This window comes from Podarcis raffonei, chromosome 13 (genome assembly GCF_027172205.1).
Source record: "Podarcis raffonei isolate rPodRaf1 chromosome 13, rPodRaf1.pri, whole genome shotgun sequence".
NCBI classification, from domain to species: Eukaryota; Metazoa; Chordata; class Lepidosauria; order Squamata; family Lacertidae; genus Podarcis; species Podarcis raffonei.
In genome coordinates this window covers 33,303,959-33,330,072 of record NC_070614.1, presented here as the reverse complement: position 1 = coordinate 33,330,072, position 26,114 = coordinate 33,303,959, and the positions used below count along the sequence as shown (strand labels likewise).

The window sequence follows — 26,114 nt, the reverse complement described above, 5'->3', positions numbered from 1 at the left end:
ATTTAAAATAAAATAAAATAATTAGTGACGAAATAAATAGTAGGCACATTTTACAAGAGGAAGCGCACGGGTGCAGTACCAGCACACATTGCAGATGGCAACCGTCGTAATAATAAACCCAAACCCATTTCGCAGTTCCTCAATGCCTTCAGATCATTCAATTTATTGTATTAAGTAAGCTTCTGAGCACATCTGCCTCAGTGGCAATTTATATACAGTATAAATAAAGGAGGGAGGAAGCAAATACAATTTATTATATTTTAAATAGCTTCAACAGTGCAGTTCACTGACATTCAGCTTAATCATTTGCCTCCAGTGGCGGCGAGCTATTGATAACAGTAATATTAAAACTAAGTTATAGATACAATTTCATTGGGGGTTACTTGAGGAACTAATAACAATTGTTTAATATTGAATTCATCTACCTTGCTGTGGACGCTATTGGTTGTACAGTAATTACATAGTAACATTACAATCAAGTGATTAATTGATTGCTGGTAATAATATTGATCATTTTAACGATAGTAATAATAAAATAAATAAATAATAGAACAAATAATAATAACAAAAGTAATAAATAAATATTAATAATGATAAATAACAATAATAAGTAATAAATATTAATGAATAATAATAAAATAAATAATAAAATAACAAAAAAGTAAAATAAATAAATAAATATTAAATAACAACCCAACTCGTTAAATAACAACTACACTTTATCACAGCACAACACAGCTCATGGTGCCCTAAAGAAAGCACGCATCAGAAACAGCACGTAATGCGACGGGAAATCCATCACGGGGGGCTACGTGGAAGGAATTATAACCAAAAGCCCATTTCCCATTTTCTCAAGGCATTTAGGTCAATTATGGATGATTATGAGCAACGCTTTCCCGATCAAAAGCCCAGCCCACCCCCATCCGCTGATGCCATTCCTGATACAATCCAGAGAGTGGAGCCTATTCTCAGGTTGTTCCAGAGAGCCCTCCTCCTTCTCAGTGGGATGACCTTCCCGGCACCTCGGTTGCACTCTCTGGTGACTCTCAACCAACAAGGGCGGGTGTAAGCACCAGGGCAGAGCCAGTCCGGACTAGGTCCCAGTTACTTTTCGCAGCATCCACTCCTCGGTTTGTTACTTTGCAGCAAGAATTATATAGTGCTTCGGAAACCAAGTGGCTGCTCATACATCTATCATTTCATAGTAGCCAACTGACGTTTCATACAGCTTATTTAAGTTTTCGGGTATATTAGTAAAAGGCGGCGTGCCCCTTTATAGTAACCTCGTGACCTCGTGACCAGTGGGGGGGGATTGTATATTTGAACTAGGAACCTTGTCTTCGTGAGTTTTCACAGCTTTTCTGTACTTTTTGGCTTTATTGCACTGAAGTTACACTGGTCTGGGTACAGCTGAGCACAGCACAAGTGTTGCTCGGTGCATTATTTCATTGCAATTCAAAGCAATCACTAACCAAAGCTAATCTAATACATTCATTAATTGATGTTGGCACGGTCATTTTAATTAGCTTGTTTTCTACAATTTATTTCCGAAGTTGGGCGTAGTCATTAGGGGCAAGTCTATTGAACCGAACGCAGTTGACTGCACACCAAAAATAAATAAATAAACAAACAAATAATAAATAAATAAATAAATAGAATAGAATAGAATAAATTGAATTCATTAATAATAATAATAATAATAATAATAATAATAATAATAATTTAATTATTTCATTGCAATTTTGTTGCCTTACGCCCAGCACAGTTTACTTGAATACATTAATTCATGGTAAGTGATTTGGGTTATTTGTTCATAAAGGCCGGTGTTTGTTTAGTATCTTTCACGTCCTTTTTTGGGGCGGAAAGGTAATACAACTCTGTCCATTATTGAGTTGTTATAGATTTGAAGCAGCTGGGTTAACTCAGTTAGTAGAGCATCAGGCTCTTAATCTCACAGTTGTGGGTTCGAGCCCCACATTGGGGAAAAGATTCCTGCCTTGTAGGGGGCTGGACTAGAGGACCCCTTTTAAAATACATAAATAATAAACAATTGATCCCAGTTTCATTTGCCATTAGGGATTAGTGGTTTGAATCTGATTTCTTTCCAAGTGTGGTCGGTTTAATCAATACGGAACTAGGCCGGCTGGGCTAAAGTGTCCTCTGGTAATAAAGGCTTAAGTTAAAAGGGAAAGACACAGGCTGGCGGTTCTAAACAGTGCCTGGCCTGCTTGACCAATTTGCTCAATTGAAGTGATATAGAATCGGCTTTTCGCCTTTTGCCAGTGCACCCCAAGGACTTTTGGCTGCTGGGTTTCAAATTCCAAGAGAAGTATTACATTGACAAGGCTATGCCAATGGGCTGCTCAGTAGCTTGCTCGGCATTTGAATCATTTAGCACCTTCTTGGATTGGGCCCTACGATTCCGAACTAACGCCAATGGGGTCACACACTTCTTTTCGTGGGGAAACCAAACACTGGGGAATGCGCCTCTCTGCTTGGGGCCTTTTCAGGACCAGGGTGTTCCCCTAGCAGCCGGGAAAAAATGGAAGGTCCGACTACGTGCCTCACGTATTTGGGTATTGAGCTGGATACAGTTGCCCAATCATTCCGCTTACCGGAAGAGAAGATTGACACCCTTAAGGAATTAATTCATGCTACCCTCACACTTAGGAAAGATACAATCCCTGTTAGGCCATTTCAGACAGATACAATCAGACAGATACAACCCCTGTTAGGCCGTTTCAATTTTGCTTGTAGAGGGGTTTCCCCTGGACGCCCTTTCTGTGCCCGCCTAGCCAGGCTCTCGGTGGGTCTCAAGCACCCACACCACAGAGTCCGTCTTTCAAAGACAGTTAAGGCCGACCTGGAGGTTTGGGCGACATTTTTGTGAACACTATAATGGAGTGTCCCTATGGTAGGATGTCCTTAACTTGTCCTCAGATTTTCAGGTCCAATTGGATGCAGCAGGCTCTCTGGGATTTGGCTTGTATTTCAAGGGTCGATGATGCGCCCAACATTGGCCAACGGGGTGGCAGGGCAAGGGCATCACGCGGGATCTCACTTTTCTCGAGTTTTTTCCAATAGTAGTGGCCGTGCATATCTGGACGGAGGAGTTCCAAAATCGCAGAGTGTGCTTCAGAACCAACAACCTGGCAGTGATGTCTCGCTTCCGGTCGCTGGCACCTCGAGCACAGCTGTTGCCCAAACCCTTTCCGGAGCACCTGTGGAACGTTGGAGACGCAAAGTGATTAAGGGAGTATTAGCGTCTGTCGCACCCTCCACCCTCAGGTTTTACAAGAAGGCCTGGCGCGATTTCTTGGGCTTCAGGTCTGGGACATCTGGGCTTTCGCCTAACGTGTCGCCCACCACTGACTACGTTCTGCAATACCTTTCACACCTCGATGACTTAGGACGTGCGCCTAAAACCTCAAAAATACATGTAGCTGCCATTAGCTTCTTCGCTAAGGCCACGTTCTCCTCTGATCCATGCAGTGACTTCCTGATCCGCAGAGCTATCGAAGGCTGGGGCAGGTTACAACCGGCCGAGGGCCGTAAGCCAATTTCTTACGGGTTGCTCTCTCAAATACGCAAAAACAAAACAAAACAAAAAAAACTTAGGTCAATCTGTTGGTCCCGGTTTGAGGCCCGCCTCTTTTCCTCGGCATATGCCATCGCTTTTTTGCCGCCCTAAGAGTGGGCGAGGTTGTAGTTGAAGGTGGCGCAAATGGTTTAATGCGTGGCCTCCTTATGGAAGACGTGCAGCTGTCCGAGACGAGCATGATGGTACGGAAATGTCAATCCAAAACTGATCAGGCCGGTAGGGGTGTCCTTCTTAAACTCACAGCGTCTGGGGGAGCAGGGCCCATGCCCGGTAAAGGACACTAGGCGGTATCTTTGCCTCAGACCGCCTGGCCTAGGTCCGCTTTTGATTCACGAAGACGGGTCCCCCTTATTGAGACACCAATTCACAAGAGTACTCCGCAAAGCTATTGATCCTTGCGGTTTAGCTTCCCGGGATTGTGCTGCCCACTCCTTTAGGACGGCGCTGCCTCAACTGCTGCGCGCTTGGGCTCGCCTGCGGACAAGTTTAAAGAAATGGGCCGATGGAAATCCAATGCTTATAAAGGGTATATCCGCTAGTATATCCTCCGCTATGTTGAATCTACTTACCCGTTTTCCCCTTTTCCTTTCGTCCTCAGCTGTTCCCAGGTGAAGTGTGTGGATTTGTGGCCACAGTATAGTCCATTGGGCACGCATTCGGGCGGTCAGCTGCGGCCTTACCCATCATTTTGGTTTGCCACCTGGGATGCGAGTTTCCTGGTTTTCGAGACGCGGCATGCGTTGGGAAGAGCTTATACCATTGCGGATTGACAGAGTAGCCACGTTTGGCCCTCCTGACATCCTTATCATTCACTTGTGAGAGAATGACCTTGCTAATAGGAGAAGCGTGGACTTGTTGTGGAATATAAAGAGAGACTTGGAGGCGATCGCGGCCTGGTGCCCCAGAACAATGGTGTTCTGGTCCTCCTTCTTGGCGCGGTGCGCAGAGCTGTATGGCCATTGAAAAAACCAGGAAACTCTTGAACCGGGCGGTAGCCCGTTGTGTACGCTTTATGTATGGCCAAGTCATTTATCATGACCGTATCCGGATCGGCGAACAAGCCATGTACCGGAATGACTGAGTTCATCTAACAGACATTGGGAATGACATCTGGTTGGACAGCGTCATTAGTAGCATTAGGGATTGGTTGCAGCTGTGAGGGTATTGGCGGCGAGCCCCTTTGCGGCTCGGGTGGCGGTTAGGCATTGGATTCATGTGTGTCAAGGGCTAGGTGTGGCCATCGCCTATGCTAGCTACCGTGGGTTATTCCGTTAAAGGAATCTGGCGGTCGTGTATTCCGTCCGATGCCTGCTTGGCGGGAGGCCATGGCACGACCCTCGGTGACATCAGGGGGTGAGCCTATAGTTGGATTAGCATCAACAGGCTCCACCTACTGTTGAATAAACCCACCTCCTATAGTCATCCAATGCCTAAGCCAATACCTTTTCACTGCTGTAATCAATAAAGTTGTGGCCTTTTCTTGCCCATTAACCTTATATCACGTGTCCTTGTGTGTTTATTGCACATAGCGGGGGTCGGGCCCTCGATCCACAAAGACTCTCCTCCCTGGAAGAGAGGGGAGTGGTTGTGGGCGGGAGCCCGAGCTCCGCCCCTGGCCGGGGGCCTTAGCCCCCGCCCCTCCTCACCTGGCTGGTGCCCACGCCCACCGGAGGCAGCCAACCAGGTGTCTCCGGGGGGGCGTGTTTAGCAGCTTAATGCTGCGGCTCCAGCTCCGCCTCCTCCTCAGTCGTCGTCGTCCTGCAGCGAGTCACCCACCCTCCACTCCCATTTAGCTCAGGGTCTAGGTTTTTTGGCCTTGCTATGGACCTTAGGTTGGTCGCCCCGGTTGTCTGGGGGGCCTGGTAGGAATTTTTCCATTTGGCATTAGGCTTTTTGGTTTTTTCGCCTACCTCGTAGCAATCGTCACAACTTTTGTGGTATTGGTGGGTAGGTTAGGCATTGGATTCATGTGTGTCAAGGGCTAGGTGTGGCCATCACCTATGCTATCTACCGTGGGTTATTCCGTTAAAGGAATCTGGCGGTCGTGTATTCCGTCCGATGCCTGCTTGGCGGGAGGCCATGGCACGACCCTCGGTGACATCAGGGGGTGAGCCTATAGTTGGATTAGCATCAACAGGCTCCACCTACTGTTGAATAAACCCACCTCCTATAGTCATCCAATGCCTAAGCCAATACCTTTTCACTGCTGTAATCAATAAAGTTGTGGCCTTTTCTTGCCCATTAACCTTATATCACGTGTCCTTGTGTGTTTATTGCACATAGCGGGGGTCGGGCCCTCGATCCACAATATCACCTTGTTTTCTATCCAAACCCTTTTTTTCATCCATGTTCCTTTATATCATTACAGATAGAAACCACTCAATTTCAATCCAACATCATTCAGCATTCCTTAATTTTACAATATTTCTGTAAATAGTCCTTAAATTTTTTCCAATCTTCTTCTGCCGACTCTTCTCCCTGGTCACGGATTCTGCTCGTCATTTCTGCCAATCCCATACAGTCAATCAGTTTCATCTGCCATTCTTCCAGAGTGGGTAGATCTTGCGTCTTCCAATACTTTGCGATGAGTATTCTTGCTGCTGTTGTAGCATACATGAAAAAAGTTCTGTCCGTTTTTGGCACCACTTGGCCGGCCATACCCAAGAGAAAGGCACAAGCTCCATAATCCTGTACCTCAGTCCTATGTATCTCCAATATATCCCTAAATCACATTGTGCTCTCAAGGTCACCTCAGTCTCTGATCTTTCCATGTGGACAATATTGGTTGCAAGTTGGCTACTTGTTGAATTGTAGTTTCAATTGCATGATCACTTCACTTACACAGAATCCACGTATCTAATCTAGTGAATAAACAAATCTGGGACTTCAGTCCACTCCTTTGCCACTGACAACAATCCAGTTCCAAGCAAGTGGTGAAGCTAGAATTAACCACAATACCATACACTATCCGTATTGCCTAAATAATACTTCTGTTGCCCCTAACACCTGCAGTTGCCGAGTAAGAGCATGAAAGGTGAATGGTATAATTCAGGAATTAGAATACTTTTTTTGGATGTGGAGAAATTTCTAAAACTTTTGTCATGCTTGATGAAACTTCAAAGTCTACCTACTCACTGGGGAAGTTTTTGCCATCCCTATCATTGTCAAAATTACTGGTTTCCATCCTCTGACTTAATAGATGTCTGGGGCCCATAAGTAGGAATAACAATGAATATATGAAAAAAGCTATAAAGTGTTCATACTGCAAACTGGATCTAGGAAGAGGCATTGCTCTTTCATGCATTTGTTGGGTCAGAAGGGTTTTAATGAGCTTGTTCTGCCACCATTTTATTGCAAAAATTATACCAGGAGTATCCCTCATCACTTTGTTCCCCCCAGTTCATCTTCTAATTCTTAGTGTGAAGAAATTGGGCATTAGCTATATATTGATTCACAGTCACACTGACCTACAAACTGACTAAATTTCCTTTTTTGTGGGGCAGACTAATAACTCTCAAGACAACACCCCCCCCTTGCAGTCCATGTTAAAATAATTGATGCCTAGAGGTCAAGATCTATAGCTCTGTATTACAAAAGGGGAAGGAGCTAATATTTCTGACTCAGCTTTAGAGAATAAATTAGGAGGAAGCAAAGGATATGGAGATGGATACTGATGGGAAATGATATATATTTAAATGCACAGCAAAATTGTTACCTAACAGATCAACCAGTAAATCAGTGTAGGAAGAGTATAATCAGAGCTGCCTGGTGTTGCTAACACCAAGGTTGCAGGTTTATCCCTGAAAGGGACAGCTGCATATTCTTATATTGCCGTATATAGTGCTGTAGATGGTAAACGTATAATGCTGCACATTGAAAAATGTCTATCTCAATTTGGAGAGAACATTTGGGCAACAGGATCATGCTGGTAGTCGCATTGCTTCTCATCCTGTTGTGTCATACTGTTTGTGGGAAACATGTTGTGAATTGCAGCATATTTGATGATCCCCTCCCTATTCCTCATGAATTTTACCAGCCAGGGGACCTTGTCATCGGTGGGATTGTTTCTCAAATATTCTTTCTTTATGATAGCCTCTCTTTCCTGGAACAGCGTACACAAACCATCACTGATGAACCAATGTAAGACCTTACTTCTTCCCTCTCTCACTTTGTAATATGTTCAGTTCATAATTACTGAGATTGCGTTATCAAGAAATACTGTTATTTATTTACTTTTGGTGTGATAAATGTGGTTTCCCAGTAACAGTTGGAAATTGTTGATAGATATGTTACATTCTACATTATATTGTGGTTCACAGACTATTGATAAGCTTTCCTCCATGACCCTATTGATGTGACAAAAACAAATAACCAAGCACATCATGCTGAAGCCCCATTGCTTGGGCTAGTGGTTGCTGCTGCTGTGGCAAACATGAGGGAGTACAATATGTGCAGAGAGTAATTTATTCATATTGGACATTTGATATACCATTTGTGATAGAACATATGATGCTTATAGTTGTGCATTTCAATATTATATTGTATAATTTTAAGCTAAACTACCCCTCAGTCTTACACACTTAGTTAACTGATGGTGATGTGTTGAAATGCTGTCTTATTGTCACTACAGTACTTATTTTATTAAACAGACTTCAACTCTGATTACAGTTCAGTGCCTAAGAACTACCAGCATATCCTGGCCTTTGCATTTGCTGTCAAAGAGATCAATGAGAATCCCAACATCTTACCAAATATCTCTCTGGGACTCCACATCCTCAATAGCTACTACACTGCAAGGATGACCTTTAAAGCTATCTTAAGCCTTCTGTCAACACGACACAGGTTTGTCCCTAACTTCAAGTGTGACAACCAGAACAATCTGATAGCTCTCATTGGAGGGTGCATCTCTGAAATCTCTGCCAATATGGCCATCGTTTCAGCAACCCACAAGACTCCACAGGTAAGCAGTGTTCATGTGTGTATGGAGCTCTCACAACTGCTGTACACTATCTTGATTTCAGCAACCCTTTCAATATATTTCCCATGAGCATTTTCCTGTGGACTTCTCTTAATACACATGCTTCGTTGCAATGTTCCCTAATGTAAACTATTTTGCAAAGCATATTCTCTTCTGTAATGCATTTTTATATATTATTTTCACTATTGTATGCATTTTAGTGCATACAGTACCTTTTCACATGCATTTTATCACATATCACTCAGCTAGACATTTTCATTGCTAAAATAAATGAATGGCAAATTTCAAAGGATCGCTTTGTTTTTTCTGCTCAGGTTGTTTTGAACATGAACATTATGTAGGTCCAAGCTTAAATGCGAACTGAATTTTATTTCTCCTCTTTCCCTACTTATTCCCAGTACTACAGAGAAGTTACTCTAAATCTCATTTGACTTTGTCAATACTATGGCCAGGTTTTGTGACATTTTGTAATGTAACATGAGAAATGGCCTCCTGAAGACCACAGACTTGGTGGAAGCCTAATATCTCTCTGAATGTAGCCAGCTTCAGTCTGGATCACTGTTGTTTAGTTTGCTATTACAACTCAAGCTAGCAGGAGTGATGTGAGAGCTCTAGTAGCATGGCGGAAGTGTTCCATGGCCTTTCAGGGCACCATCCTAAACAAAGAGTGTTCTGCCAAGTTCAGGTGAGGTTCATTTGGCATGGTAGAAGGCAGACATGAATGCAGCAGTAAATGAAATATTTAGAAGAAGAGACATGTTGCCTGAGACAAGTGATTCATGATGAAACCAATCACTGGGATATCCTCATAGTCTTCAAGGAGACATACAGGACCTCCTACAAGTGTATGTTTTAAATTTCTCTTCTTTTCTTATACTTTTCATTTCAGCTCACATATGGATCATTTTTGCCACTACAAGGTGCCCAAAGTTTATTCCCATTTCTATACCAGATGGTTCCCAATGAAGCCTACCAGCACATGGGTGTTGTGTGGTTACTTCAGCATTTCAGATGGACTTGGATTGGGCTTTGGGCTGTAGATGATGATCGAGGAGACAGATTTTTACAGACAATGATGCCATTGCTTTCCATTCATGGTATCTGTTATGCCTTTGTCACAAGGATACCCAAATGGAATTATGTGGATGAGATGATAAAGTTTGCTTTGCAGCATTTTGAAAGCTATGCAAAAATCTTTGAGGGAAACTCCAATACGGGAAATCCCAGTGTATTCTTTATTTATGGGGAGCCTCCATCTTTTCAGGTTTTGAGAATGCTGCTGTTTTTTGCACCTTTATTCTCGCTGCCACCTCTGAACAAAGTTTGGATTGTTACATCCCATTGGGATTTTGCATCACACTCTCTTCAGAAAAATTGGGATATGCAAGCCTTTCATGGTTCTTTATCCTTCACAGTTCACTCAAATCAGTTATTAGATTTCAATAAGTTCATTCACAAGTTAAGACCATCAAGGGCTAAAGGTGATGGCTTTATCCAGTCCTTCTGGGAGCAGGCCTTCAGCTGCTCATTCAAACTCTCTAAAGGACAGCAAAAGGAGGAAAGCAAGAAAGTTTGCACTGGGGACGAGAAGCTGGAGGGCCTTCCTGGAATTCTGTTTGAAATGGACATGACTGGCCACAGCTACAATATCTACAATGCTGCCTACATTGTGGCACATGCTTTGCATGCCATAAAGAAAAGCAGCTCCAAAAGGATTATGCAAGGGGGGGAACTGGCATTTCTAAACGTACAATCGTGGCAGGTAATTACTATTCAGCTTTTGGTCCAGAGGTAAAGGGATCTGTAAATTTTGCATAATTTATTTCTAACTACATTTTGTATGCCTGCCTTCTTGTTTTATTTTGAATAAGCACTGCCAGATATATTAAAAAATTGTCCTAAAATATAATTATTTAATGAGAACTTCTTGTTTTATTTTGAATAATCACTGCCAGATATATTACATAATTTTCCTATTATAGAGTTATTTAATGAGAATGACTTACTGTTGAAAAATTAGTAAGGTATCTGTGAAGCCCATTGAATAAATTTCAAGACCTAGTGACATCTCTGCACATATTCTCTTTAAAAGGTGCATTCCTTTCTAAGGCACATCACGTTCAATAACAGTGTGGGAGATTCTGTGCACTTTGATGACAATGGAGAATTAGTTGCATGTTTTGATGTAACAAACTGGTTGATTTTTCCCAATGGCTCACTGGTTAGAGCAAAAGTTGGAAGACTGGATTCTCAGGCTCCTTTAGGAGAAGAGTTAATAATTAATGATGATCAAATTATATGGCATCCAAGTTTTAACCAGGTAAGACAGGTCAGCTAACTTTTAAGTATATAAAGCCGTGAACACTTGAGGATGTAAATGGGGAAAATATCAATCCAAAACTATATATAATGTACATATTTGTGAGATAAATGTAGAATACCATATTAAGAGAATTATTTGGAAGCTGAAGAAGGAGAAGGAGAATGCAAAGGATCTGTCAGCCAAGGAATTCAGTAATCCTCTCCTCCCCCATGTCATTTCAAGCTGGAAGAGGATTCTGGTATTCATAATTCCTCACTCTGCCCCTCACATGATTCAAATCAGATGGGAATTGAACCACAGAAGAGTAAAAATATTGCCAATCTCTGTGTTATTTGTATGTGTAGGTGTTGCCTATTTCTGTGTGCAATGACAACTGCCAACCTGGCTACAGCAGGAAAAAGAAGGAGGGAGAAAAATTTTGCTGCTATGATTGTACTCCGTGTGCAGAAGGGATGATCTCTAACCAGAAAGGTAGGGGATATAATATAAAATGCATCATATGGAAGGATATCTTGACTCTTAAGGCACATATAGCCACTACTTTGATGAAGCTAAGCAGTTCTGGGTCTGAGCAGTAAATGGATGGGAGACAGACTGGGGACCCTACATATACAACCTTGTATTCCACAGTGTAATAAAAATGGGATATGAATGTAAGAATATATAACAAAATTCATATTATATTTGTTGGGGGGGGCAGGGGGATATCTCCTCACAGTTTATTGTTGGTTTTACAGCTCCTTGGGTGAAAGGGAGCACATAAATATAAAAATAAAATTAATAAATGAACCTTTATGGTAAGGTACCATAAAAGAACAAGAGAAATGTGATAGTACAAATGCCTATCAAAATTAAAGGAGGCAAGATGGACCCCGTTTGCCAGGGACTTCCATAACTGCTGAGACAATTTCCTGGGTCCCAGCTAATCATATCACTGAAAATGGAAATCCAACAAATCTTAATGTATGGATACATTAGGAGACCTCCATCAGTGGCCAAACTGTGAAAAGTAGAGAGCATTATGATGTAACAATTAGCGCACAGCTGCCCAGAAGCTCTTAGTGTTTTCATAGTAACTTACACAATGAAAGACACAGTGCTTGCAGAAGTGTTTCCCATAATATGTTTTTCATGAGTCAAATTGTTGCGCTATCCCAGTCCAGATAAGGGTTCAGCTGGGTCACCAGCCAAAGCTGATGGAAGGCACTCCAAGGCACTGAACCCATCTGAGCCTCAAGCAACAACAAAGGAACCAGAAGTAACCCCAAGTTCCCCCAAGATGTGAACCTTTCCTTCAAAGGGAATGCATACAGTGTGACTGCACATCTTCCCTGCCCTGGTGTGAAGCAGATGAGCAGTAATTCCTTGTAGAATGCCCTGGCTCATGCCAAGTTCCATTACAGGGGACATTCCAGCAGTGGTGTGGAATGGTGATGTGGTCGGGGCGACTCTGTCCCATTTTGCTTGCAAAAAGCCATGGGCCACCCCTGGGCTCTTTTTGTAATCCTGACTGTGTTCTGTAATCAGAAGAGAACTCAAGGCAATGTACATAGAGATTCCAAATAGTGAGAAAGTTGAATCAGTCATCGGTCAATTTAACAGGATGGCTATAAATTGTACCTTCAGACCATACCCTATAAGAATCGTACTACCCAAAATAGCAACAGAATATTAACAGAATAAAAAGGGGGGGGGGAATAATGAAAAATTCCATATGAAAATTACTTATTTGGTCTTTAAAGTGATTCATTTAAATTATCCCTATAAATTAGATAAGTGAGTATTATTATAATTCTCACAGCACAGCATATATGTTTGATAAGTTTCATATCGTATTCTTTGCTTGAGATAAAATTATAATCAAGGATTTTGAAATTAAGGGACCCCTTTTTCCTAGAAATTCATTCTCACTGATGGCCCTTTTAAATAGGTGTTGATCAACTTCTAGAAGTATTTAAAGGAGCTCTTTACTATTTTCAGATATGGATGCCTGTGTCAAATGTCCAGAAGACCAGTATCCCAATATGGACCAAACTCAATGCATTCCTAAAGCTTTAAGCTACCTCTCTTACAAAGAAACATTAGGGATTACTTTAGCTGTTTCAGCCATTTCCTTCTCCTTTATCACAACTTTCATACTTGGAACTTTTGTGAAGCACAAGGACACTCCCATAGTCAAAGCTAACAACAGGACCCTCACCTATATTCTTCTCATCTCCCTCCTCCTTTGCTTCCTCTGCTCCTTACTCTTCATTGGACAGCCTGGAACGGTCATCTGCCTTCTCCGACAAACAGCCTTTGGCATCATATTCTCTGTGGCCCTTTACAGCACTTTGGCAAAAACCATCACCGTGGTTCTAGCATTCATGGCAACCCAGCCAGGATCCAAAATCAGAAAATGGGTGGGGAAGAGAATGGCAAATTCCATTGTCCTCTCCGGCTCCTTTCTTCAAGCTGGCTTTTGTTCTCTTTGGTTATGTACTTCCCCTCCATTTCCAGATATGGACATGCACTCAGTGACAGGAGAAATGCTACTGGAATGTAATGAGGGTTCAGCTATCATGTTTTACTGTGTCCTGGGCTACATGGGTTCCTTGGCCATTGTCAGCTTCATTTTGGCTTTCCTAGCCAGGAAGTTGCCAGACAGTTTCAATGAGGCCAAATTTATCACTTTCAGCATGTTGGTGTTTTGCAGTGTCTGGCTGACTTTTGTTCCAACCTACTTGAGCACCAAAGGAAAATACATGGTGGCTGTGGAGATCTTCTCCATCTTAGCATCCAATACTGGCTTACTGGGTTGCATCTTTTTCCCTAAATGCTATATCATTGTACTGAGGCCTGAACTCAATAAGAGGGAGCAACTAATAAGGAAAACCAAATGAAACATATATGAGAAAATTGTAGCTTATAGAATTAAGGCTTGATTAAGGAAACATTGTGGGATGCAGGTGGCGCTGTGGGTAAAACCTCAATGCCTAGGACTTGCCGATCGTATGGTCGGCGGTTCGAATCCCTGTGGCGGGGTGAGTTTCCGTCTTTCGGTCCCAGCTCCTGCCCACCTAGCAGTTCGAAAGCACCCCTAAGTGCAAGTAGAGAAATAGGTACCGCTTTATAGCGGGAAGGTAAATGGCGTTTTCGTGTGCTGCGCTGGTGCTGGCTCGCCAGAGCAGCTTCGTCACGCTAGCCACGTGACCCGGAAGTGTCTGCGGACAGCGCTGGCTCCCGGCCTCTTAAGTGAGATGAGCGCTCAACCCTAGAGTCGGACACGACTGGCCCGTACGGGCTGGGGTACCTTTACCTTTACCTAAGGAAACATTAAGGAAATTCTTGCAACTTCAGTGAAGATGGATGCATCACACTTCAGGTTCGCTTCATACCTATATTCTGCAGTCATAAGCCACACCCCCATGTTTCCATAACTTTCACAGTTCACTCAAATAAACTGTTAGGCTTCCAGAAATTCATATAGCAGAGGAACCCACCCCATGCAGAAGAATGTGTTTCTATTCAGGAGTTCTGGAAGCAAGCAGCCAGCTCTTGCCTAAACCTGTTTAGGGAGGTAGAGAAAACCTGTAATAGATAGGAGAAGCTGGAGTTTCTTGGAATTTTGTTTCAAATGAACATGCCTAGCCATAGCTACAATGTCTGCAATGCTGTCTATGCAGTTGCACATGTAATTCAATTTATTGTATATAGCCCAATGCCTTCACAACGAGTAACAGTGGGAAAATGCAAGGTCTTACACTGAACCCATGCAATATGGATATATCAAATCTAAGGAAGTCTACAAAATAAAAGTTTAAAATTACCATCCTGGGAGAAACTATGTGAGAACCAATAAACAATGGGAGATTAAAAATCATATTGGGGCAAGTCTTATCTGGACAAATCAATGAGTACAGTGGTACCTCGGGTTACAGACGCTTCAGGTTACAAACGCTTCAGGTTACAAACTCCACTATCCCAGAAATAGTACCTCGGGTTAAGAACTTTGCTTCAGGATGAGAACAGAAATTGTGTGGTGACAGCTGTAGGCCCATTAGCTAAAGTGGTACCTCAGGTTAAGAACAGTTTCAGGTTAGGAACAGACCTCCAGAACGAATAAAGTTCTTAAGTCGAGGTACTACTGTAGTTCATTTTATCCTCAACCTGATTGCATTCATAAATGCATTTCCATACCATATGAACTATTTCAAGGTATTTCCCTTCTAAGTATGTTTTGGGCCTCTGTTGAAACCCAAGTTCAACAAAGGTCCTACATAATTGTGGAAAAATAAGCATATGAGAGCAGCCACGATGACCCAAAATGATGACACTATACTCATGCACCATCAGACGAGAGATAGGATCTTCCTTATTTTAAAAATTGTTGTAGGGATCCTGGTCTCCACATTGAGCTGTTCTCCTCTACATGGGATGAGACTGTATAGCAGGGAGACCAAATAAGAAGAAAGGAAAGAGCAATGATTCAATGTTTCCCTCTATTCCATTATAATTTCTCAACAAAATTTATAAACTTCTTTTTTGGCTCTGTCACAATAAAAAGTTTACAATATACTATGTATATTTCTTGGAAATCTGTCCCCTAACAGGTTTAATCTTTAAATCTCCAACTTTGCCAAATCATTTATAGCAACTGAGCATGGAAGGCACTGTTGATAATTTCTACTATGATGTGTTATGCATTCTAATTATAATCTATGGAAGGCAATTACTTCATATTCTCCACCAAGTTTGTGTCAGGATATTATGTTCCTTCATTAAATATTAAATAAATAAATAAATAAATAAATAAATAAATAAATAAATAAATGTTTCTCTTTACCAGTCTGTGTTTTATTATGGATGGATTCAAGTTTAAACATTAAAGGTTTGCAAAAGTTCCAAAATCCTGTACCTCATTCATATATAACTCCAATTTATCCCTAAATCACATTGTGCTCTCAAGGTCACCTCAGTCTCTGACTATTCCATATGGATAATATTGCTTGCAAGTTGGCTACTTGTTGAATTGTAGTTTCAATTGCATGATCACTTCACTTACACAGAATCCACGTGTCTATTGTAGTGAATAAACAAATCTGGGACTTCAGCCCACTCCTTTGCTACTGACAACAATCCAGTTCCAAGGAACTGGTGAAGCTTGAATTAACCACAATACCATACAATATCTGAATTGCCTAAATAATACTTCTGTTGCCCTTAACACCTGCAGTTGCCCAGTAAGAACATGAAGGGTGAATGGTATAATTCAGGAATTATAATACTTTTTCAGGGGGTGGAGAAATTTGAGGTACTTTTGTCATGCTTGATGAAACTTCAAAGTCTGTCTACTCACTGGGGAAGTTTTTGCCATCCCTGTCATTGTCAAAATTACTGTTTCCATGCTCTGACTTAATTGATGTCTGGGGCCCATAATTAGGAATAAGAATGAATATCGAAAAAAAGCTATAAAGTATTCATGTTGCAAATTGGATCTAGGAAGAGGCACTGCTCTTTCATGCATTTGTTGGGTCAGAAGGGCTCCCATGGGCTTGTTCTGCCACCATTTTATTACAAAAATTATATTAAGCGTAACCCTCAACTCTTTGTTTCCCCAAGTTCATCTTCCAATTCTTAGTGTGAAGAAATTGGGCAGTAGCTATGTATTGATTAACAGTTTCACCTATCCACACACTGTTGACTTAATTTACCATTTTGTGGGGTAAGGGGGCAGACTAAGAACTCTCAACACAACACCCCCATTTGCAATCCAAGTTAAAGTAATTGCTGCCTAGAGGTGAAGATCTATAGCTAAGTATTGCAAAAGGGGAAGGAGCTTTTATTTCTCTCTCACCTTGAGAGAATAAATTGAGGAGAAAGCACACAATATAGAGATGGATACTGATGGGAAATGATATATATTTAAATGCACAGCAAAATTGTTACCTAACAGATCAAACAGTAAATCAGTAGAGGAAGAGTATAGTCTAAGCTGCCTGGTGCTAACAATGTCAAACTTGCAGGTTTGATCCCTGTATGGGACAGCTGCATATTCCTGAATTGCCTTATATAATGCCGCAGATGGTAATCATATAATTTTGCAAATTGAAAAATGTGTATCTCAATCTTGGGGGAAAGTTTTGGCAACAGGATCATGCTGGTAGTGGCATTGCTTCTCATACTGTTGTGTCATACTGTTTGTGGGAAACATGTTGTGAATTGCAGCATATTTGATGATCCCCTCCCTATTCCTCATGAATTTTACCAGCCAGGGGACCTTGTCATCGGTGGGATTGTTTCTCAAATATTCTTTCTTTATGATAGCCTCTCTTTCCTGGAACAGCGCACACAGACCATCACTGATGAACCCATGTAAGACCTTACTTCTTCCCTCTCTCACTTTGTAATATGTTCAGTTCATAAGTACTGAGAATGCGTTATCAAGAAATACTGTGATTTATTTACTTTTGGTGTGAGATATGTGGTTTTCCCATAACAGTGGCAAATTGTTGATAGATATATTACATTCTACATTATATTGTTATTTACAGACCATTAATAAGCTTTGCTCTATGACCCTATTGATGTGAAAATACGAAAAACCAAACACATCACAGTGAAGCCCCATCTGCTTGGACCAGTAATTGCTGCTGCTTTTGTAAGAAATAGGAGGGAGGACAATATGTACAGAGAGGAATTTCTTTAGGTATACAGTTTGTGATAGCACATATCATGCTTATTGTTGTGCATTTCAATAGTATGTTGTATAATTCTCAGCTACGATACACCTCCATCTTAAAAGCTTAACATTAAAGTGCTGTTTTATTGTAGCTGCAGCACTTTAAAAAAAAAAAAAAAACTAACTGTAACTCTGATTACAGTTCAGTGCCTAAGAACTACCAGCACATCCTGGCCTTTGCATTTGCTGTCAAAGAGATCAATGAGAATCCCAACATCTTACCAAATATCTCTCTGGGACTCCACATCCTCAATAGCTACTACACTGCAAGGATGACCTTTAAAGCTATCTTAAGCCTTCTGTCAACACGACATAGGTTTGTCCCCAACTTCAAGTGTGACAACCAGAACAATCTGATAGCTCTCATTGGAGGGTGCATCTCTGAAATCTCTGCCAATATGGCCATCGTTTCAGCAATCCACAAGATTCCACAGGTAAGCTTTCTTCATAAGTGTATGGAGGTCTCACAACTCTTGTATGCTATCTTGATTCCACAACCCTTTCAATAAATTACCCGTGAACATTTTCCTGTGGACTTCTCCTTATACACATGCTTGGTTGCAATGTAAACTCTTTTGCAAAACATATTCTCTTCTATAATGCATTTTTATATGCTATTTTCACTATTATATACATTCTAATGCACACTATGCCTTTCCATATGCATTTTAGCACATATTACTCAGTTGGAAATTTTCATTGCTAAAATAAAAGAATGGCAAATTTCAAAGAATCACTAGCTTTTTGTTCTCAGGTTGTTTTGAACAAGGGAATAATGTAGGTCCCTGCTTAATCACCCCAGTATGGCTCCCCTTCATCACACACACAGCCCAACAATATGACAAAAGTAATGCTGACACAAAACTCCACACACACACTAAGTAGAAGAATAGAAGCAAAACCACACCACCCCATACATCCCCCCCTCTTTTCTTCCTAACCTACCATTGTATGCAACAAGAAATCTATAATAAAAATAAATAGGGGGGTGAGACATAAATTTTATTTCTCTTCTGTCCCTACTTATTCCCAGTGCTACATAGAAGCTACTCTAAATTTCATAAGACTTTGTCAATCCTATAGCCACATTTTGTGACATTTTGTTATGTAACATGAGAAATGGCCTCCTGAAGACCACAGACTTGATGGAAGCCTAATGTCTCTCCCAATGTAGCTAGCTTCAGTCTGGATCACTATTGTGGTTTGCTAATACAACTTAAGCAAGCGGGAGTGATAATTCATGTGAGAGCTCTAGCAGCATGGCAGCACTCTTCCATTGCCTTTCAAAGCACCATCCTAACGAAAGAGTGCTCTGCCAATTCATTTGGCATGATAGAAGGCGACCAAGCATGCAGACCTAAATTAAATATTTAGAAGAAGAGGCATGTTGCCTGAGACAAGTGATTCAGGGTAGGTCATGATGAAACCAATTACTGGGGAGATCCTAACAGTGGGCCTCCAAGGAGACATACAGGACCTCCTACAAGTTTATGGTTTAAAATTCTTTTCTATTCTTGTACTTTTCATTTCAGCTCACATATGGATCATTTTTGCCACTACAAGGTGCCCAAAGTTTATTCCCATTTCTATACCAGATGGTCCCCAATGAAGCCTACCAGCACATGGGTGTTGTGCGGTTACTTCAGCATTTCAGATGGACCTGGATTGGGCTTTGGGCTGTAGATGATGATCGAGGAGACAGATTTTTACAGACAATGATGCCATTGCTTTCCATTCATGGAATCTGCTATGCCTTCATCACAAGAATACCCAAATGGAATTATGTGGATGAGATGATAAACTTTGGTTTGCAGCGTTTAGAAAGCTATGCAAAAATCTGTGAGGGAAACTCCAGTACGGGAAATCCCAGTGTATTCTTTATTTATGGAGAGCCTCCATCCTTTCAGAGTTTGAGAATGCTGCTCTTTTATTTTCCTTTCTTCTCACTGCCACCTCTGAATAAAGTATGGATTGTTACATCCCATTGGGATTTTGCATCACACTCTCTTCAGAAAAATTGGGATATGCAAGCCTTTCATGGTTCTTTATCCTTCACAGTTCACTCAAGTCGGTTATTAGGTTACCACAAGTTCATTCAAAAGTTAAGGCCGTTGTGGGCAAAAGGTGATGGCTTTATCCAGTCCTTCTGGGAGCAGGCCTTCAGCTGCTCATTCAAAATCTCTAAAGGACAGCAAGATGAGGAAAACAACAAAGCTTGCACTGGGGACGAGAAGCTGGAGGGCCTTCCTGGAATTCTGTTTGAAATGGACATGACTGGCCACAGCTACAATGTCTACAACGCTGTCTACATTGTGGCACATGCTTTGCATGCCATAAAGAAAAGCAGCTCCAAGAGTAGAAGGATTATGGAAGGAGGGAAACTGGCATTTCCAAATGTGCAATCATGGCAGGTAACTACAATTCACCCTTTGGTACAGAGTAAAAGGAGTTGTAAATTTGCATAATTCATTTCTAGCAGCATTATATAATGGTTCTAATATAGCATTATTTAACGAGAACGGCATACTGTTGAAAAATTTGTAACGCCTCCGTGAAGTCCATTGAATAAATTTCAGGACCTAGTGACATCTCTGCACATATTCTCTTTAAAAGGTGCATTCCTTTCTAAGGCACATCGCGTTGAATAACAGTGTGGGAGATTCTGTGCACTTTGATGACAATGGAGAATTAGTTGCTTCTTTTGATGTAACGAACTGGTTGATTTTTCCCAATGGCTCACTGGTTAGAGCAAAAGTTGGAAGACTGGATTCTCAGGCTCCTTTAGGAGAAGAGTTAATAATTAATGATGACCAAATTCTATGGCATCCAAGTTTTAACCAGGTAAGACAGGTCAGCTAACTTTTAAGTATATAAGCACTGAACTGAAGTATGTAAATGGGGGAAATATCAATCCAGAACTGTATATATTGTACATATATGTGAAATAAATGTTGAATACTGTGTTGGGAGATTTTTTTTTGGGGGGGGAGGGCAAGAAGGGGAAGAAGAATGCTAAGGATGTGTCAGCCAAGGAATCCAGCAATTCTCTACCTCCCAATTTAATTTCAAGATGGAAGATGATTCTGTTGTTCATAAAGCTTTACTTCTATTTGTTGCAGGCACTTACAAAGATCCCAGGTTGACTTCCAAACAGCTCAGCTTCATTGTGATTACAAATGGCATTAGTAATGTCAAGGTCAACCGCCCGCAATATGGAGATCAATTATCTACTCGTAGTTAGGTTTTCATCCCTGATGCATTTATGATTCTGTGATGAAGGGTGTGGGAATGAGCCTGTTGGCTCTGCTTACATTCTCAGTGCTCATTGCTAGCAGTAAGGAGGCTTTTTTACCCATACAGCATTCTTTTTTCTTCTTCTTTTAAATATATTTTTATTAAACAATTTCAACAAAACAAGTTACCAATGCAAATAATCAATTACATTATTTCCCCCCTTCCATCCCTCCCTCTCCCTCTCTCCCAAGACTTCCCTCAGCTCCCTTCTCTGATTTGTTTGCACTTGTTATTCTCTGCATGTTAAAAATTGTACATATCATTACCTTATCTGTCATATATTCTATTAATAAATTTGTGTATGTTTATTCAAAACATGCCAAGGAGTCCAAGTCATTTTATTAATTTTTTAAGTAATTTGTAAAAGGTTCCCAATCTTCTTTGAAGTCACAATTGTCCTTCTCACGTAATTTGTATGTCAGTTTGACCAGTTCCGCACAACTCATCAGTTTTTCTTGCCACTGTTCTTTCTTTGGGATTTCCTCATTCTTCCATCCTTGTGCTAACAAGACTTTTGCCGCTGTTGTAGCATACATAAATAAATTCTTTGTTTTTCTTGGCAGGTCTTGTCCCACAATCCCTAACAAAAATGCTTCTGGGTTTTTTTACAAATGTCATTTATATTATGCCCTATGTCCTGTGCCCATTTAATCATGACTCATTTGACCTCATCTTTTGTTTCCCATTCTAGCAGAATACTATATGCTTTCTTCAACAGCTTCACTTCTTCTACAACTTCCATTTGGAATCTGGAAATTGTATAACTGAACCCTTTCTTATTATCTTCCTTGTACATCTCATGTAGTTGTCTATAGTGTAGCCAACTATGAAAATGGCCTTTAACTTCCTCATAGTCTTTTAATTTCTATTTCTCTTCTTAATCTCTTAGTAATTTTCTATATATAGGCCACTTCCCCTTTTTGCCAAGCGGTTTGAGTTAGGAAGCTTCGATTGGTGATAACCACCAGGGTGTTTTTTTGTTCTATTAAATCTTTGTACCTCTCCCACAAACCCCATACAGCATTCTTAATCCTATGAAGTTGATGCAACACTGCTGGCATGAGCAGAAAATCAACAGAGAAGGGTCTCTACTGCAGACTTCAGATTTGCAACGGATAGAAGCTGGTGGAAAAGGGTCAGAAGAAAGTGACAGAAGCATCTGGGCCTACCGGGTTTTGTTCACGTTCCCCCTTACATGATTCAAATCAGATGGGAAGTGAACGACGGAACAGTAGAAATATCTTATTGCTAATCTCCATGTTATTACTATGTATAGGTGTTGCCTATTTCTGTGTGCAATGACAACTGCCAACCTGGCTACAGCAAGAAAAAGAAGGAGGGAGAAAAATTTTGCTGCTATGATTGTGCTCCATGTGCAGAAGGGATGATCTCTAAGCAGATAGGTAGGAGATATAATATATAATGCATCATATGTAAGTATGTCTTGACCCTTAAGGCACATATAGCCACTACTTTGATGAAGCTAAGCAGTTCTAGTTCTGATCAGTATCTGGATGGGAGACAGATTGGGGACCCAGTATATACAACCTTACATTCCACAGTGGAAGAAAAATGGGATATAAATGTAAGAATATATTTTAAAATTCATATTAAATATGTTTGAGGGGGCGGGGGGATATCTCCTTATAGTTTTTTTTGTTGGTTTTAAAACTCCTTGGGAAAAAGGGAGCATATAAATGTAAAAATCAAATAAATAATAAATACAAACAAGTCAAAGGTACCAAAAAATAACCAGAGAAATGTGATAGTACAAATGCATATCAAAATTAAAGGAGGCAAAAACCCCTTTTCCAGGGAGTTCCATAACTACTGAGACCATCTCCTGGGTCCCAGCTAATCATATCACAGAAAATGGAAATCGAACAAATCTTAATGCATGAATAGATTAGGAGAACTCCATCAGTGACCAAACTGTAAGAAGTAGAGAGCATTGTGGTGTAGTAGGTAGCACATAACCACCCAGAAGTTCTTAGCGTTTTTATATTAACTTTCACCATGTAATACACAGTGCCTGTAGAAGTGTCTCCCATGCTATGTGTTTCATGAGTCAAATTGTTAGGCTTTCCCAGCCCATGTAAGGGTGCAGCTGGGTCGCCAGCCAAAGCTGATGGAAAGCACTCTGAGCCACTGAACCCATCTGAGCCTCAAGCAACAGTAAAGGATCCAGAAGTACCTCCAAGCTGTAAACCATTCCTTCAAAGGGAGCACAGCCCCACCCACAGCAGGCAACATTCCACCCATTTTGCCTCAGGTGGCAAAAGGCCATGGGCCAAGCCTGGGCTCTTTTGTAATCTGAGTTTGGCACATTCCTGTTCCAATACTATTTCTTTCTTGTTGTATCCTCACTATCTTCTCTAATCAGAAGAGAACTCAAGACACTGTACATAGAGATTCCAAGCAGTCTACTATCCAGTGAGAAAGTTGAATCAATCATCAATCACTTTAACAGGATGGTTATGCATTGTACCTTCAGACCATACCTTATAGGAATAGTACTACCCAAAATAGCAAACAATTATTAAAAGAATAAAAATAAAAACAACAATAATCAAAATTTTCATTAAAGTAAATCACATAAATTCCTTGTAAGTTTTTAACACTGTCAAATTAGTGGGTATTAGTGTTGTTCTCAGAGCACAGCATGGATGGTTGAGAAGTTTCAAATCGTATTATTTGCTTGAGATGAAATTAACATCAAGGATGTTGATATTAAGGAAGCTCTTTCTCCTAGAAATTCATTCTCACTTATGACCCCTTTAAATAGCTGGTGATCAACTTCTGAAAGTATTTAAAGGAGTTCTTTACTATTTTCAGATATGGATGCCTGTGTCAAATGTCCAGAAGACCAGTATCCCAATATGGACCAAACTCAATGCATCCCCAAAGCTTTAAGCTACCTCTCTTACAAAGAAACATTAGGGATTACTTTAGCTATCTTAGCCATTTCCTTCTCCTTTATCACAACTTTCATACTTGGAATTTTCGTGAAGCACAAGGACACTCCCATAGTCAAAGCTAACAACAGGACCCTCACCTACATCCTTCTCATCTCCCTCCTCCTTTGCTTCCTCTGCTCCTTACTTTTCATTGGACAGCCTGGAAAGGTCATCTGCCTTCTCCGACAAACAGCCTTTGGCACCATGTTCTCTGTTGCCCTTTCCAGCACTTTGGCAAAAACCATCACCGTGGTTCTGGCATTCATGGCAACCCAGCCAGGATCCAAAATCAGAAAATGGGTGGGGAAGAGAATGGCAAATTCTATTGTCCTCTCCGGCTCCTTTCTTCAAGCTGGCATTTGTTGTCTTTGGTTAGGTATTTCCCCTCCATTCCCAGATATGGACATGCATTCAGTAACAGGAGAAATGCTACTGGAATGTAATGAGGGTTCAGCTACCATGTTCTACTGTGTCATAGGCTATATGGGTTCCTTGGCCATTGTCAGCTTCATTTTGGCTTTCCTAGCCAGGAAGTTGCCAGACAGTTTCAATGAGGCCAAATTTATCACTTTCAGCATGTTGGTGTTTTGCAGTGTTTGGCTGACTTTTGTTCCAACCTACTTGAGCACCAAAGGAAAATACATGGTGGCTGTGGAGATCTTCTCCATCTTAGCATCCAATGCTGGCTTACTGGGTTGCATCTTTTTCCCTAAATGCTACATCATTGTACTGAGGCCTGAACTGAATAAGAGGGAGCAACTAATAAGGAAAACGAAATGAAACATATATGATAACATTGTAGCTTATAGTTATTAAGGCACATGGACTTGATTAAGGAAACATTAAGGAAATCCTTGGAACATCAGTGGAGATGGATGCATCACACTTCAAGTTGGCTTCATACCTATATTCTGTAGTCATAAGCCACACCCTCACGTTTCCATAACTTTCACAGCTCGCTCAAATAAACTGTTAGACCTCCAGAAATTCATATAGATCAGGAACCCATCCCATGCTTAAGAATGTGTTTCTATTTAGGACTTCTAGAAGCAAGCAGCCAGCTGTTTCCTAAACCTGTTTAAGGAGGTAGAAAAAACCTGTTCTAGAGAGGAGAAGCTGGAAAGCCTTCCTGGACTTTTTTTTGAAATGAACATGCCTAGCCATAGCTACAATGTCTGCAATGCTATCTATGCAGTTGCACATGTAATTCAATTTATTGTATATAGCCCAATGCCTTCACAATGTGTAACAGCGGGCAAAGGCCAAGGCTATAGAAGGCAATTACTTCATGTTCTCCTCCAAAATCATGTCTGGATATTATGTTCCTTAATCAAATAGTAATTACTTCCTTAATTAAATATATGTTTCTGTTTAACAGTCTGTGTATTTTTTACACAAACATTTTTTATACAAACAAAAAACAAAGAGATTAAAAAAAACATATAGTTCATAAAACATACTTTTCAATAACAAATTTCTCTGATCTCCTCATACCTCCCCTTCTTGTATTCCATTTCAGATTATTTGTTCAGCACATCCTTAACTTGAAGCATTACAGCTTATAATATCACCCTGGTTTCTATCCAAACCCCTTTTTTCATCCATGTTCCTTTATATCATTACAGCTAGAAACCACTCAATTTCAATCCAACATCATTCAGCATTCCTTAATTTTACAATATTTCTGTAAATAGTCCTTAAATTTTTTCCAATCTTCGTCTGCCGACTCTTCTCCCTGGTCACGGATTCTGCTCGTCATTTCTGCCAATCCCATACAGTCAATCAGTTTCATCTGCCATTCTTCCAGAGTGGGTAGATCTTGCGTCTTCCAATACTTTGCGATGAGTATTCTTGCTGCTGTTGTAGCATACATGAAAAGTGTCCTTCTTTGGCACCACTTGGCCAGCCATCCCCAAGAGAAAGGCACAAGCTCCATAATCCTGTGCCTCAGTCCTATGTATCTCCAATATATCCCTAAATCACATTGTGCTCTCAAGGTCACCTCAGTCTCTGATCATTCCATGTGGACAATATTGGTTGCAAGTTGGCTACTTGTTGAATTGTAGTTTCAATTGCATGATCACTTCACTTACACAGAATCCACGTGTCTATTCTAGTGAATAAACAAATCTGGGACTTCAGTCCACTCCTTTGCCACCGACAACAATCCAGTTCCAAGGAAGTGGTGAAGCTGGAACTAACCACAATACCATACACTATCCGTATTGCCTAAATAATAC

The 26,114-nt window shown here is 40.9% G+C and overlaps 2 protein-coding genes across 2 annotated transcripts; both read left to right on the top strand.

Annotated features, from left to right (window-relative positions):
* The first annotated feature begins 871 nt into the window (after window positions 1-871).
* Window positions 872-13,784, top strand: LOC128398801 (vomeronasal type-2 receptor 26-like). Its single transcript, XM_053360055.1, has 7 exons — window positions 872-972; window positions 7,595-7,741; window positions 8,270-8,561; window positions 9,469-10,341; window positions 10,672-10,899; window positions 11,247-11,373; window positions 12,883-13,784. The coding sequence occupies exons 1-7, from the start codon at window positions 872-874 to the stop codon at window positions 13,782-13,784; spliced, it is 2,670 nt and encodes an 889-aa protein (XP_053216030.1).
* Window positions 13,785-17,895: 4,111 nt separating this feature from the next.
* Window positions 17,896-24,654, top strand: LOC128398800 (vomeronasal type-2 receptor 26-like). The gene is made up of 5 exons (XM_053360054.1): window positions 17,896-18,057; window positions 19,156-20,034; window positions 20,237-20,464; window positions 22,194-22,320; window positions 23,753-24,654. The coding sequence occupies exons 1-5, from the start codon at window positions 17,896-17,898 to the stop codon at window positions 24,652-24,654; spliced, it is 2,298 nt and encodes a 765-aa protein (XP_053216029.1).
* Window positions 24,655-26,114: the final 1,460 nt, after the last annotated feature.

Coding starts and splice junctions, on each gene's coding strand:
- LOC128398801 (XM_053360055.1), top strand. CDS start 872: ATGGATGATTATGAGCAACGCTTTCCCGATCAAAAGCCCAGCCCACCC. Junction 8,562..9,468: donor CAACCCACAAGACTCCACAG/GTAAGCAGTGTT, acceptor TTTTCATTTCAG/CTCACATATGGATCATTTTT. Junction 11,374..12,882: donor GATGATCTCTAACCAGAAAG/GTAGGGGATATA, acceptor TACTATTTTCAG/ATATGGATGCCTGTGTCAAA.
- LOC128398800 (XM_053360054.1), top strand. CDS start 17,896: ATGACCTTTAAAGCTATCTTAAGCCTTCTGTCAACACGACATAGGTTT. Junction 20,465..22,193: donor GGCATCCAAGTTTTAACCAG/GTAAGACAGGTC, acceptor TACTATGTATAG/GTGTTGCCTATTTCTGTGTG. Junction 22,321..23,752: donor GATGATCTCTAAGCAGATAG/GTAGGAGATATA, acceptor TACTATTTTCAG/ATATGGATGCCTGTGTCAAA.